Source organism: Tachypleus tridentatus, chromosome 11 (assembly GCF_004210375.1).
Source record: "Tachypleus tridentatus isolate NWPU-2018 chromosome 11, ASM421037v1, whole genome shotgun sequence".
Taxonomy (NCBI): domain Eukaryota; kingdom Metazoa; phylum Arthropoda; class Merostomata; order Xiphosura; family Limulidae; genus Tachypleus; species Tachypleus tridentatus.
Window position 1 is genome coordinate 76,528,290 of NC_134835.1, and position 16,016 is coordinate 76,544,305.

Genomic DNA, 16,016 nt, shown 5'->3' on the forward strand with positions numbered 1-16,016 from the left:
AATGTGTGAAAACATTTATTATATGGTTCACAGTTGCGCTGGTCCAATAAACATTGTAGGTTCTGAGCATTTCTGATCCATTTACATCGCAGGTGTTTTTGTATTAATGCTTATCTATTTGATGTCTGTCAAATTTCACAACATTATTTATGGTGTTATTTGGATACATACTTATAACATTTAGTACCCTCTTGTATTAAAGTTGTCAAGTTTTGAATGTGGTTTTAAATTTACCTCAATTTAGACAATCAGAATAACATATATGCAGTAAGCATAACTATGTATTGGCCTGCAAAAGTATACTATTCTGGCTACCGTACGTTACATATGTGTATAAATGTACATATAAATATTACTACAATGAATGAGCTAATATGTATTTTTTAGAAAAGGTGATACGAAGCAATCTTAGTTATAAGCCCTCGGTCTTATCTTTTATCCACAAGAAAATATAGCAAACAAATAAAAATGATAATTAATTTTAACTTCAAAACAGTGTAATAAACAATCAGTTAATAGGACTCATTTCACGAAAGACTATGAATAGTTTAAGTCCATGATACCAAGAAAACTGTATCAACAATGTGTTCATGCATAATTGAACATTTTAAGAAAAAAAATATGCTATCTCTTGAAGTATAATTTTTTCATTTCTAGTTAATTAAGACATTTACCATTATCTCTTTTTCGTAAAATATACTAATAATACAGACAAAATAAACATGGAAAATACTTTTACTTCCAGGTCAGTTTCCTTTTATCACGTATTTGGTGCTTAATACAAACCATAGTGACCCCCGGCGACTAGTTTGCGAACTTCATAACAATTCCATACCACCTTCCTGTCAGGATGAGTTACACCATATAGGTAAGTAATGTTAAAAATTATTTTAAAAATAAGAATAAATACTTAAATTTATTTTGTGAATAAACTTTTGTTTTTTTCGATATAAGCTTTAAACACGACATTAAACTACAGATAATTCAAGGACATAAAATACTAAATGTTTATTTCATAAAAATTACATACTTTTCGACATAATCTACCATTGCGAGAGAAAGAAGTCAAACATTTTTAATACGTGCATGACAAGACAATAATTGAAAGCTCATTTAAACTGATTTGACAAAACAACACAAGAATAACTAACTGAACACCAACCTGAAATCGTCTTTTTTTTTAATGGTATATTAATATGATTTTTAATGAAATGTAAAAAAATTAGGTTAAATGAATTTTTAATACTTGAATAAATTCGCAAAACAGCTTCAAGTTAAGAATAAAAAATAATGTGTTTAAATTAAATGAAACTTTGAAATACTACAAACGGAATCAACTCGTTTTTAGATTAATAATAAAATCAAGTTTGTTTTACATTTCATGTCTTAGATTGCAATAATTTAAATAAATTACAACTTCCTTTATTCGCATATCTTTATAATATTGGTATAATACAGAGCAACTGAGAAAAACTATCCACGTTCAAATACCTAACACTATCCCCTGCTGCTCCAGCGGTAGGTCTACGGACTTACAACGCTAAAATCAGGGGATGGATTCCAGTCGGTGGTCTCAGCAAATAACCTAATGTGGCTTTGCTATTAAAAAAACACACACACATTTAACACTAAAATAATTTCTTAGAAAAAGAAAACGAGATTAGTAAATGATTGTTTGTTAGTTTAACACACCGCGGATATCGAAACCCGGTTTCTAGTGTTGTAAGTCAGCAGACATATTGCTATGCCACTGGTGGAGAGTCGTAAATAACTGAGAAGAAGAGCACGGGAACGATGGGAAATCAGCAGAGTTGATAAACAGAACGTCACCTACCTGCTTTTTTTTAATGAATTTCGTGCAAAGCTTCTCTAATTTTGAACTAACAGAGTAGAAGAAAGGCAAATAATCTACATCACCCACCATCAATTCGTGTATCACTTTGTTACCATCGAACAATTAGATTGACCGTAACATGATAACGTTTCCATAGCTGAAGGGGTGAGCATGTTCAGTGACAGGGTTGAAGCCAGTGTTCTGATGATTGAGAGATGAGATCCCTAACCACAAGGCCATCAACTAATAAAGGTTGTTTGTATTATTAGTGAATTAAAGTTAAAGCAAGTATTATTTTACGGTTAATCCATTAATTTTTAGTGCAAGTGTTTGGTTTGGTTTTGAATTTCGCGCAAAGCTACTCGAGGATTATCTGCGCTAGCCGTCCTTAATCTTGCAGTGTAAGACTAAAGGTAAGTCTGCTAGTCATTATCACCAACAGCCAACTCTTGGGCTACTCTTTTACCAACGAATAGTAGGATTGACCGTCACATTATAACGCCCCTACGACTGAAAGAACGAGCATGTTTGGTGTTATGGGGATTCGAACCCGTGACCCTCGGATTACGAGTCGAGTGCCTTAACCACCTGGCCTAGCGCAAGTGAAAACAGTTATTTATAAATAGACTCGTCTTCTTTTTATCAGTCTGTTTTCCATAAAGTTCGTCATTAGGTACTATATATACATTCTACCAGTTAAATAAGTGTTTATGAGTGGAAAACAACAAAACTCCGCCACTATTTCTATTGTTAAACGCAGTAACATCAATGAGTCACAAAAATCTGGCAGTTGTTATAAAGTTCGGTAAAAGTCTTTAATCTTATTACAGTTTAAGTGCCAAAAGACTGTATTTGGCTTCGCTTACTTTTGGATCTTAAACGGAACCTCAGAAGTTTTTAATAACGAATAACTCAACTCTATGGCTCGTTCAAGGCCAAAAGTTATCTATAAACAAGAAATTTCATTCTCTATAAAATCAAAGAGTTCAAGGACATTGTTGCCTCTGAATTTAACCAAGAATTCTGTTTGTTTTGAATTTTCGCGCAAGCTGTCCCTCATTTAGTAGTGTAAGACTGGAAAGAAGGCACTTAGTGATCACCACCCACCGCCAACTCTTGGGTTACTATTTTACCAACGAATAGTGGGATTGAGCGTGCTTTATAATACTCCTACGGCTGAAAGGACGAGTATGTCTGGTGTGACGGGGATTCAAATCCGTGGCCCCCGAATTACGAGTCGGACCCTTAACCAATAATCCTCCACCTCAACGTTTTCTGCTCTGTATTATGATACCCTCAAATTTCAAACACGATGTTCACTGTGTCTTTCTAATATGTTTGTATCACAAAAGTAACGGCTTTACTTATCTAATCTGTGGTTACCATCACAAAAATCGTTGTGTTTTTGTTTTTTTTTAATTTTAAGGAGCTTTGCCACTTATATATCACAACATTCAGTATATTTATATTATTCTGAAGATTATATTATAACTAACGCTGCTTTGTAGTTTGCTGTTTAACAATATTCTAGAGTCATTGTCTTTAGTGCATTTTCATTAACGGAAATCATCACAAAGTTTTACTGTAACTTGTTTTTCTTTCCTGAAAACTTTGTTTTAAAGATTTAATTCATTGTTACCACAAACCTTGTTTTGTTTTACGTTCAGTGGTTTTCATCATAAAGACAGTTGTTGTTTTTTGTTGCTTTCGGGAGAAACCATTGTTCTTACTTTTTATCAATATATTCTATTTTGTTATTCTATTTTGTTAAAACACAGAGTTTTAACTATATTAAGTGTAATATTTTATCCATAAATTTCGGGAAAAACTAATGTAATATTTTATTTAGAAGTTTAATTTCAAAGATCTCTGTTTTATACTATATATATATATATTTATATATAACTATCAGTAGATCTAGTTCTTTACATACTTAAGTATGTATTACAATGAGGATTTATCATAACGAAACTTATATACATGTTCTACGTATTGTTCTATCAAGAGTGAATTTCACTCATGAAGTTAGTGTGGCTTTTGTTACTCAAATATCTCCGTCATAAAATATGTTGTGTATTTGGACTTTGGGCTTTCTTTACAAAGTTCCTCATGTTTTCATTCGTTTGGGAATCCCCGTCTTGAAGTTAACCGTGATTTATTATTTAAAAGTTTCTTTTATAGAATTCGTTTCGTTCCATTTTTAGGATACTTAACCACAAATGTTACCATTTGTTTCTACTCACCATTAAAGTTTTTTTTTTTCTCTGCACGTGTTTAATATTTCTATTATTATCATGACAAGAGACTCCATCAGTGTTCACTGATTTATTTATACAGGATACTCCATCGCGAGGTCCATCGACTTTGTTTTTTTTTTAATTCAACAGACTTCAACACCATATTTAACTGTTGTATTATGGCTGGAAAGTCTACACATGGATTTGTATTGTGGTTTTTAATACAGAACCTTAATGCTAACATATCCTTCATATATGTTAGGGTTAGATGTAGTTTAAGGAAAGGAAAGCCTATTTTCATATACTGAGCGAACTGTGAATCTGAAAGACACATGGATAAGTACCGTCTCTTAACAATGATAAAGTGCTTATAGATCACAAAGTATATAATTTTGCAGGTTTTTCAGACTCTCGGTTGATTAAACGAATAACATCCATGTACCTTGGTATTTCTTCTTAATTTTGAACACGCTAAAAGGGAATACACGATAAACAGGATGAAACTTAGCTAAAATTATAAACAGAAAGTACATTTTGACATCTTTAGGTACCCCAGACCTACACTAACCGTGCCAGTCGTCCATTAGTATCATATAAACCAATTTATCTAGCAGTCTGCAGTCTCTCTCTCTGTCTCGTTAACGTAAACAGAAAGCTCATCTCCTCATGACAGTTTCAGTATGTTGCCAAGGTAACAGATATGCAGTAAGGTGCTGCTGTCGTTTGGAGCTTATTGTATATTGTTCATTAACAGAATGAGGACAAACTCCACGCTTGGGGTTTTATCAAGAACTACTCCGTGAGACGTGTTAGTTTATTGGGTCTATATGTACATAATACGACAATTATAGGATCTTTTCTCGTGTACTGATTGTAGTTAAGTCATTAAAAGATAGAAATACTTTTAGCTTTTGAATATGTACGTGAGATGAAGTTGTTGTTCTCCTACTCAGAGCAGCTGTTGTCTGCGGTATTATGGTTTGTGCAACTAAAATTCTCTACTATCCGTCGTAATAAGCCAAGAAATTCTTTCGTTTTTTATTTATCGAAGTCTAAGCACCTTTGTTCTTTAAAAATGGAATACAAACCAAAAAGTCATGGAAAGAGAGCTTTAAAATATATTTCGGTGTCTCTTGCATTAAAAAACAGAATTATAAAAAATAAAAATTACAAAATGAGAACAAGAGAAACGGGGAAATTATATTTATGTTTTGTAGTAAACCACATATAAACACAATGGCTTTTTCTTTATCTCTTTCCCTGGGTTCTATTCGGTGCAGATAAAACTTTGTGCGGGAAGTAACATGGGATATGTGACCGCGGCATCAGGGGTCGTTTTGAGGTCAAAGTGACCACTATAGCATATTTTGGCAAATAGGACGACCACATCGAAAAAGCCGGCTTGTTTTGGTAATGTGTGATCGAGAAGGTTTTTATAAATGGAAATCATGTCTTCTCTTTGACAAGATATATTTTGTACAAAGAAAATTTACACTAAATCAATAAACCAGCATATAAAAAAAGAACTAAATCAATTAAAATCATTTTCATTGAATCAACGCCGGGTACTCTACTAGTATATTATAAACAGAGACACAAGATGTAATAGTCTATTAAGTTTGTTTGTAGAACTCGCAAACCAACCAATAGTTTAAAAGATAGACTAGAGAAAAGACAGCTAGTCAACATCACCCACCGCCAACTGTTATGCTACACTTGGCGAACTAAAAATGGATTAACCATTACATTATAATGCTGCACATTTAATAGGACAAACATGTTGAATAACGGCATTTAAACCCGAGATTCGCAGATGTAAAGCCCTAACCATTAAGTCATGCAAGGCCTATACCGTTAGGAACAATTCTTCAGCCACTTATAGCTTAAAAAATTTCAAAAATCGTTTACCCGATATGATAATCTTATTTAATTAACTAAACCCGATGTAAGAACTGTTTTGGACATGTAGAGCTCCCTCCTCAAGAAAAACCCAACTAACAGTCATGGTGAATAGTTGAGTAAATATAACTAGTGGTTGTATACAAAGTGCTTCATATACGTTTTACTATTTATACAAACTATTGAATAAATGACTCCATTTTCACATTTTCATAATTCAATTTCCAAAATAAAAGAAAAATTCGAAAAATCAACAAAAAGGCAATATATGCCGAAGTTTGGTTTAAATTTAGACACTTTAATAAAGAAAGTTACTTTAATAAGCAGTCAGGATTTTTAAAGTTTTCATGTGAGTAAGTTTGGTTTTTCCGAGTCATTTTCACCTTTCACTCACCTGGTAGTTCAGTAGTGAACTTGAGAACTTAAACATTAAAATTTGATTCGATTCCTACAAGAGGCACGACAGTTTGTTCTTTCTAAAGGCAAGGCGTAAAAGGTAGTTAGCGTAGCCAAACTGTGAATCTGAAAGACACTTCCATTTTGAATCCCTGAGTGCGCTTACACTTGATCGTTAAATCCCACTATTCAGTCAAACAAAAATAGCACAAGATTTGACGGCTGATGCTATTCATTAGCTGCCTTCCTTCTACTCTATCGGATCGGTCCGGCATGACCAGGTGACTAAGGCACTCGAATCGTAATCTGAGGGTCATGTGTTCGAATCCCCTTCAGATCAAAAAATGCTCGCCCTTTCAGCCGTGGGGGCGTTATAATGTCACAGTCAACCCCACTATTCGTTGGTAAAAGAGTACCCCAAGAGTTGGCGGTGGGTGGTGATGACTAGCTTCCTTCTCTCTAGTCTTACACTGCTAAATTAGGGACGGCTAGCACAGATAGCCTTCGAGTAGCTTTGTGCGAAATTCAAAAAACAAACAAACCTGTGAAGCTCTGACCAACCTCTAACAACCGTTTTTTACAGATAGGCAGATATGTATAACGACAGATAGAAAGATTATTTCAGTGGGTTAAAATAAAACAGGCAGTTTTCTGCTTTACTACTCTGAACGTTTATACACATCACTCAAAACACATATTTTATTCAGTATCAAACATCATTTTTATTTCAGAGATTATCAAAATCCATTGACGCTTTGATCTGTAATTAAATTTTAAAAAAATAGAAATTAACTTTTGAATCTTATAGTTCAACAGCTGCTCAACATCTTTTTTCTTTAAGTGTAAATTATAACCCACATTACAGACCATAATTACTATGTAACTAATAGGTTTTGGCGAAAAACAAGTAAAAAATACCAAAACAAACTTGTCTAGTCCAATAACTAACTAGAGAAATTCTTAGCAACTAGTTTATATCATGCAAGTCGTTTAAGTTATTTGTTTTGGTAATAGAAAAAATCAGAAGAAGGACTTTAAAAGTAATAAATATATTAGAAAGTGTTAGTTTAAGAGCTTTAATTATTTTATATTTTAATTTGGTTTCAAAAACTAGTACACCTTTTCCTAAGGCACTATATCCATTCACAATCAGTTAAATTTGTTTAGAGTACTTACCCTGCAAGCTCGTGAAAAACAAAGCAAACTACATTACCCTACATGAAAATAAAAACTATTTATATGCAACTGTTTCAGAAAAGACTTAGCCAGAAGCTGAACAGTATCCTTCACGATGGTAATGTCTTATGTATATTTATATATACGAATTCATAAGCTATAAAACTTATTTCCGCAACATGATATAAAATACATAATCACTTTTATTAAAGGAAAGGTTCCTCAATTTTTCTCTTGTTTAATCTGTAAAGCTAAAAAACAGTTTTATCCTCGTTGATGTAGACTGGCTGTTTATCCTTTGTGCTCCTGGACTGAATTAAATGTATCTGTTTATCAATATGAATAAAAACGTCTTCGCATAAATTAATGAATGGTTGTGAAGAACTGTATCTTGGTTTACTACAAGTTGAACATCACAAGTTTAAAATAACGATATGTTTTTAACAGAAATATAAACTTTTCATTTAAAAGTCATTAATTTTATTCTTTCTGAAGAACTATTTGGACATTAGATTTAAATTCAGTGAGAAGTTTATCTTTAACGCATTACCTGTTTCTGACATATACGTCAAGTGGTCATACGAGACTGTAGTTTCTCACGTGTTAATCTATAGCTATTTAGCTTCCTGCTTATAAATCTCCACAGAGGTTGTGAAATTATCTTAACCAAGTAACAGATTAACAAGGAGAAATAAATATCACAGATTTGTCTATATCCAAGAACGTTTAAAATTAAATACTTTCCCTTTTGGAAATAGTAAAGAAAATATAGGTGTTTTATAGTTGTGTATATTACTGATACTTTAATGAAAGTATGTATGTTCACTTTAATGTTCACTCTTTCCTTGAAATTAACGGTAAAGTCCTAACAACTAGTGTTAGTAAAAATTAGTTTTAAAAAACGTAATTTAAATAGTGAGCGTTAGAAACATTGGGATTTACTTGTTTGATGTACCTGAACACGTCACCTCAGCTTGTAATCGTCTCGGTAACTTAAAGTTACAACCGAGAAATAATTAATTTCTAACTCCTGTTCAAATAGTACTGGATTGAACTATATTGGTGCCGCTTACGTATGAATGTTTTTGTTTGATTTTGGTTTCAGAGAATAACAACCATCAAGACCTCGGTCATCAAGTACGAATATTGCGCTAGTTATAAAACAAGTTATTGTTAATAGTGGAAGTTTAGGAAGTTATGAAACGGAACATACTCAGTACAAAAAATGAAAAGGGCCCAAGTTTAATTCTTAAGTGATCAGCAACGGCGCTATAGTACTCAATGACATGTTAAAACCTAATTTTAAAAGCTGTTTTAACATTTTACAAAAAAACAACAAAAGAAGATTGTCACACAGATATTATATTTGAAGATCATGCAGTCTACCATTTTCTAATTACGGTATAATCACTTTATATTTACATCAAACTATCAAATATTTCTGTTTTAAGGTTTGTTTTCTATATCCGATAAGGTATGTATATTAATATTGTCTCCGTACTCATTCTGCTAAAAACCGGGTTTCGATACCCGTGGTGAGCAGAGCACAAATCGCTCATTGTGTAGCTTTGCACTTAATTCTAAACAAACCAATACATTAATTTATTTACCTTCTTATGAACAAAGTGTTCATCACATATTAAATGACTTTGTGTATTTTTAAATTTCCCTGTAGGTGAACTTCTTCCACACTTTTGTAGTTAGCGAAACTCAACCTGGCAATCGAAAATGTCCTTATCTACATGGGGCACCAAGGGGGTCTAAATCATGTCATCTGTTGATGATAGGAATCTAGAAGTATGTTTTTAGAATAACTGCACCTGAAGCTCTTATAGGATTTTGTGTTCCTTGATCCACTCAGGATACGGGGGTCGCCACATTTGAAACTGAGAAGGAAGTTAAACTTTGCATTGGGGCACGGATATTTTGTGTTGGTTATTATAAAACCGATTAATGTAAATCTGTTATTACGCTTCTGATTTAAGATACGTTGTTTACATTAATTTAACATTGACTGCCATTTCATGTTTCAAATTTAGATAAGACACTAACCAAAATTCTCCATGATTTCAGACAAAAATGTTTATTTGTTTTAGTTGCTTGAAACCTATAATCTCTACAGAAATATAGACCTTGTAAAAATAAATTAAAATATATGATAAAATTATGCTAAACATAACTAACTTGTAGGAAATAATTCTTGTTTTTCAGGACCTGGATTACTTGTTATCTTTAAACCTTTTGGCTTTAGACACTAAAAAACCTAATTGTCCATGATGACCCAATAAACGAAAATTAATATGTCTTGGGAACGTAAAAGTTATGTTATCTTTCAAATATTCCTTATTTTATGAAATGTGTTTATCGTGAAATTTAGTATTTAATGTGTGCGGTAATTTTGCCTACTTTATCAGTAAGTAATCAAAAACGCTGTTAACTCCCTTAAACAACACCGCTAACAGAGAAAGAATTGAAGCATTAGCGATCGGCAATTCAAAGAACGTTACTCGCTTGTTAACACTAATGCTCTGAACTATTAACACAGCTCTGTTTTATCGTATCAGCACCAAGCGCATTTTTATACCATTTTAAAATGAATTGTTACCAATCACCTACATCTTGCTTTTAAACGGGCTGGATCCGGCATGGCTAGGTGGTTAAAGTCTCGACTCGTAATCTGAAGGTCGCGGGTTCAAATCCCCGTCGCACCAAACATGCTAGCCCTTTCAGGCGTGGTAAAGTTATAACGTGATGATCAATCCCACTCTTCGTTGGTAAAAGAGTAACCCAAGAGTTGGCGGTGGGTGGTGATGACTAGCTGCCTTTTCTCTAGTCTTTCACTGCTAAATTAAAGACGGCTAGCGCAGATAACCCTCGTGTAGCTTTGTGCGAAATTCAAAAACAAACAAACAATAAACAGTCGGTATCTTGACAGACGTCGATTAATGTAACAAATGCATACAACGAAAACAAAACAGTGTCACAAACATAAGATCAGAAATTCTGCTAGAAATACATAGAACTACGTAGTAGAAGAGTTCACCCATATGTTTTCTGTAAAATAATGCTCAAAATTGGAATTTAATGAACTTAACTACGTACCGTGCTTTCACTGGTTATGGTGAATGCTGGTTGAAACAGCTTTCGTAAAATAAATCAGAAAGCCTAAATAATTCCAACGAGATATAATGTTATCCTATTATACTAAACTAGCTATCCTAAGTGATTAATTCTGTTAAAGGCAAGAGTTTATTTTTTCCTCCTGTAAACGGATTTAACAACGATGTATACATTAGAAGTACTTCAAGTAATACATTGTGTTTTACAATATTCAAGTTTATTGAACTCTTTCATAACAAGTTTGTTTACAGTTTTCATATTATTACACCAAATAAATAAAAACACTAACGTTACCTACAACACAAGAGACTTGTCCTCCTGCTATGATTCCTAATATTTTTACTACAACACAAGGGATAATTCTTCCCGCTGTAGCGCAGATAGCCCTCGAGTAGCTTTGCGCGAAATTCAAAACAAACAAACAATCTTCCCGCTATATCTAATAGTTTCACTTATAACACTAAAGACCCATCATCATCTCATAACTACTAATTACACCTACAACACTCTTCCACCAACTCTAACCACTAATGTTATCCATAGTGCTAGGAATTCGTCCTACTGTGACTACTTTTACACGTACAACACTAAAGGCCCAGCTTTTCACTGTACCTAATAACACCTCTAGGGGTCCGTATATTCGCTTTGTTAAAGACGTTTCTGATAGGTTCTCTCAAGAAATCAACTTGGTAGCTAATGAGTATGATTTACAGTTCTAGAAATTATTTTAGAAATATAAATTAAGAAACAAAAAAGTAGCGTGAAATTTTAGTTTTATGTTCTGGAATTGCAATTTGTAAATTTATTAACTGATTAATGTACGAAACAAACTCGATGAAAACTAAAAATGAATGCGGAATTTTCATCATATGCTCCAGTCGGAATGCAAACCTTTTGTTACCATAGCAACACGAAACATAATTACGTCATACGTGAACACACCAAATCGAATTCGGTAAATAAAAAAAAAAATGGAAAAACAAATAAACAAGAAAAGTTATAAGACTACAAACACTGGAAGTCAGTAAATAGTTAATGGCATAAAAATATTTCTGTTTATTCGTTTCTTCAACATTATTATATACTCCTTACATAAATATTGTTATTTGCAATAACTCCCCGCACTAAATCCAAATAAAGCGTTGTTTGTTTTTTTTATTTATAGGGCCCAGCATGGCTAAGTGTGTTAAGGCGTTCGACTCGTTATTCGAGGGTCGTGGGTTCTAATCCCCCTCACACAAAAGACGCTGGCCTCTTTCAGCCTTGAGGGCGTTATAATGTTACGGTTAATGCAGCTATTTGTTGGTTAAAGATAGCCCAAAAGTTGGCGGTGAGTGGTGATGACCAGCTACCTTTCCTCTAGTCTTACACTGTAAAATGAGAGATGGCTAACGCAGATAGCACTTATGTAGCTTTGCGCGAAATTCAATCCAATCAATTAACTGATCAAAATGAAAAACAATAGTTTTATTTCAGTTTAATTTTTATATTCTGACTAGAAAATTCAGCGAGTTCACAACACGTGTTTTTTTTGACGAAAATAAATATAATCGTCACAAAAAATGTGTTTTTAGTTCACTATACTTATGAGGTATACTAAAGAACGGTAAATACGCTGTTAAATAGTATATTAAATTAATACATAACGTCTTTATGTTCAAAAATGTATCTACGCCACGTTTTGTGAAAACAGGGGTAGGAATGGTGCGTTTGATAAAACAAAAGTTATTTTTTTATTTCTGGAGAAAATTATTCTGAACATTTACTAAAATTTATTTCAGAATTTCGCATAAAATCTACACAGAGCTGTCTGCGCACTGCCGTCTTTAATTCTGAAATGAAACACTAAAAGGAAAGCATTCCAATAAGCAACATCTGCCATAATTAATTGCTTGTATCTGGTTGAGTAGTAAGAATCAAACGGCACTCTTACAGCACACTCATGGCTACGAAGAGCGGAGTGCGTTTTGGAGGAAACTGTCGTTAACCACGGACTCTTGGATTCACAGTCAAACAAGTTAACCTCTATACCTCGAATAATTTCATTTTTCTATAATAAGTTTTACCTTGGAGTTCGGTGAATACGATAATATCTGAAATATTCAGTAAAAAAGTAAAAACATGAGTATTTTTTTCGTTTCAAAAATGTAGCAAAACGTTTTTATCCATCTTAGAGACATAGCTAGTTCTCTTATGTCTAACTCTACAATCAAGAAAGGTTTCTCAATGTTTTAATACAGGGGTCACCAAACTACGGCCCTCGAGGTCATTTTGTTCGGCCGGCCAGCAGCTAGCCGCTTGGAAATAAAAAGTGGCATTTCATCAAATGTCCGACTGTCATAACAAAATAAATCACACCGATGGTCGCTTTAAACTGGCAAACACAAGACGTCATGATAAAAAAAAAAAACAAGGTTATCACGCGCATTTTTAACCAATAGGAAAATTCTTCTTTTGTCCTTGTTACCCGTTTATTCATATCGAGGCACGTATCTATGAAAGCATTAGGATTTCGATAACAAGTACAGACTTAACCCTCGTCCCATCGACTCGTCTTGTAAATTCAGCGACCTAGGGTTACCGCTTCAGCAAGCTCATTTCTCTTAGTAGTCGGGTTATGTGCTTTTCGTAACTCGTTCTTAGGTAAGTGTCGTGGCAAACGTACGTTTCAAGATATTTTGTTTGTGCCTTCTTGGACCAGTACAATACTTTTCTCTCAACGTTCTGTGTTTTTCATTTTCAAATCCTGTTTTTTTTCACCCATCGTTATGGCTGCTTTTAAAAGAAGAAAAGTGGACTCTGAGTGTCGTGCTTTCAATGAAGAATGGGGAGAAAAGCACTTCTTTGTGGAAACAAAAAACAGAAAGCTACTTGTGTGATATGCATCGAAAGTGTTGCCGTTTTGAAAGAGTACAATCTTCGGCATCACTATGAAACAAAACATCTATCAACATATTTGAAATTTTCAGGAAAGTTCCGTTCTAAGAAATTTGAATCCATGAAACGTGTTTTTGAATCTCAAATGAATCTCTTCATGAGAAAGTTTGCTGAAAATGAATCTGTCACTCGTACAAGTTACAAAATAGTGCATAGGATGGCAGAGTGAGGAAAACCTTTTACTGACGGCAACTTCATCAAAGAGTGCATGATGGAAGCAGCAAATGAGCTGTGTCCTAAAAAAGCCAATTTCTTTGAAAGTATCAGCTTCTCAGCAACTTCAGTTGTACGGAGAGCAGAACAACTTGGAGAGAATATCGCATTAAAGATACGCCAAAAAGCTAGAAACTTCCTGTGGTATTCTCTGGCACTGGACGAGTCTACTGATCTCTCGAGTACGTCACAACTTCTCGTGTTCATTCGTGGAGTTAATTTGGACTTTTAGATCACGGAAGAGTTGGCATCAGTTTGCAGCATGCAGGGAAGAATAACTGGAGAAGACATTTTCATGGAAGTGCATAAAACTTTGCAAGATTATAATCTTCAGTGGAATCAGCTTAAAGGTGTAACAGTTGATGGAAGAAAAACAAACATGGCTGGAATAAAGAAGGGTCTGGTGGGGCTGGTCAGAAAAGAGTTCAAAGATCTTCAACTCCCAAGCGCTCTGTTCATACACTGCATCATACATCAGCAAGCACTCTGTGAAAAAGACGCAGATATTTCTTGCGTACTGAAACCAGTCATTTCTACAGTGAACTTCATTCGGGATCATGCACTTAATCATTGCCAGTTCAAGGTGTTTCTTGAAGAAATTGATTCGTATTTCTGTGACTTGCCTTATCACACGGCGGTGAGGTGGCTCAGCTGCGGTAAAGTCTTGTCTCGTTTTTATAAACTGAGAAGAGAAATAGATATATCTCTTATCGAGAAATATAGAGCCGATCCACTTCTGTCGGATCCAACCTGGTTGTCAAACTTGTCATTTTTGGTTGACATCACATCCCACATGAATAAATTGAACTTGAAACTTCAGGGGAAGAATAGCCTTGTCTGTAATCTCTATAGAATCATTAAAGGATTTCGGAGAAAGCTGTCATTGTTTGAAGCACATTTGGAAGGAGAAAACCTCTCTCATTTTCAGTGTTTCAATGAGTTTCACGCTGGAATCACAGAAGATGTCAACCTGGAGTTTCAGAAAAAGATTATTGGTGAATTAAATAAGCATTTTTAGACAGATTTTCGGATCTCGTCAGAATCGAAAGTGACATTCTCCTTTTTCAGAATTCTTTTGATTGTGTCATTGATGACGTGCCAGTGGAACTTCAGCTGGAGGTCATCGATTTGCAAGGAAATGACTTGTTGAAAGCAAAACACAGAGAGGGACAACTTATTGAATTTTACAGCTGCATACCTGAAAATGATTTTCCAAAGCTGAAGCAGTTTCCATCTGCTATGGCATCAGTGATCGGAACAACTTATGTCTGTGAACAAGCATTTTCAAAAATGAAGTATGTGAACTCGGTACATCGATCAAGGTTGACTGATGAACAGTTGAAAGCAATTCTAATGATTTGATGCAGCAATTCAAAACCGAACATTGAAGATATTTTGAAAGCCAAACCCCAGTTTCATAAATCTCACTATTTTTTTTGCGGCTTAGTGAAATTCAGATATGTACTCACTATGTGCGATGTGACAATTGTTTTTGCTAATGTCACTTTCTTTGATAACCTTTTGGTAAACATTTGGTAAATATGTGGTAAATAAAAATGTTGGTTGTATTTTTGTTTGTTTTTTTATTATATGTGTGTATTGCATGCTACTCCCACATGGCTAATGTGGCATCCTAAACTTAGTGTTAAGTCTTTTACAGAGAGCTTTCGTTCTAGCTAATAAGTATTGAACATAATGATCATGTGGCCCTCGCTTCTCATTCCCCAAATAATCTGGCCCCCTGTGAAAAACGTTTGGTGACCCCTGTTTTAATACAAAGTATAATTTTTTCATTTATAAAATATAGAAATTATATGTTTGTGCAATTGTAAAATATAATAATACTACCATGTTTACCAGCTAAACTGTGTACTTCAAATACTCTGTTCTGGCCTTACGATGTATTAAGTGTACTCTTGTTTGTTTGTTTTATTTTCTGAATATTGCGCAAAGCTCCATGAGGGCTATCTGCGCTAGCCGTCGCTAATTTAGCAGTGTAAAACTAGAGGGAAGGCAGCTAGTCATCACCACTCACCGCCAACTTTTAGGCTACGCTTTTACCAACGAATAGGGGGATTGACCCTCACATTATAACGCCTCCACGGCTGAAAGGGCGAACATTTTTGGTGTGACGGGTGTACCCTTGTCCAGATTAAGTTTTCGTAAGTCTATATTTTTATAGCTTACAAGTTGAAGTAATTCTC

The 16,016-nt window shown here is 34.2% G+C and overlaps 1 protein-coding gene across 2 annotated transcripts in view; it reads left to right on the forward strand.

The window, feature by feature from the left end:
* The window catches only part of LOC143232507 (uncharacterized), a 91,618-nt gene that overhangs the window by 44,068 nt on the left and 31,534 nt on the right, over window positions 1-16,016 (forward strand). For both annotated transcript variants that reach the window (XM_076468062.1, XM_076468061.1), the window contains one exon: window positions 746-868. In XM_076468062.1, coding sequence (XP_076324177.1) covers window positions 746-868 — 123 coding nt within the window. The remainder of the gene's footprint in view (window positions 1-745; window positions 869-16,016) is intronic.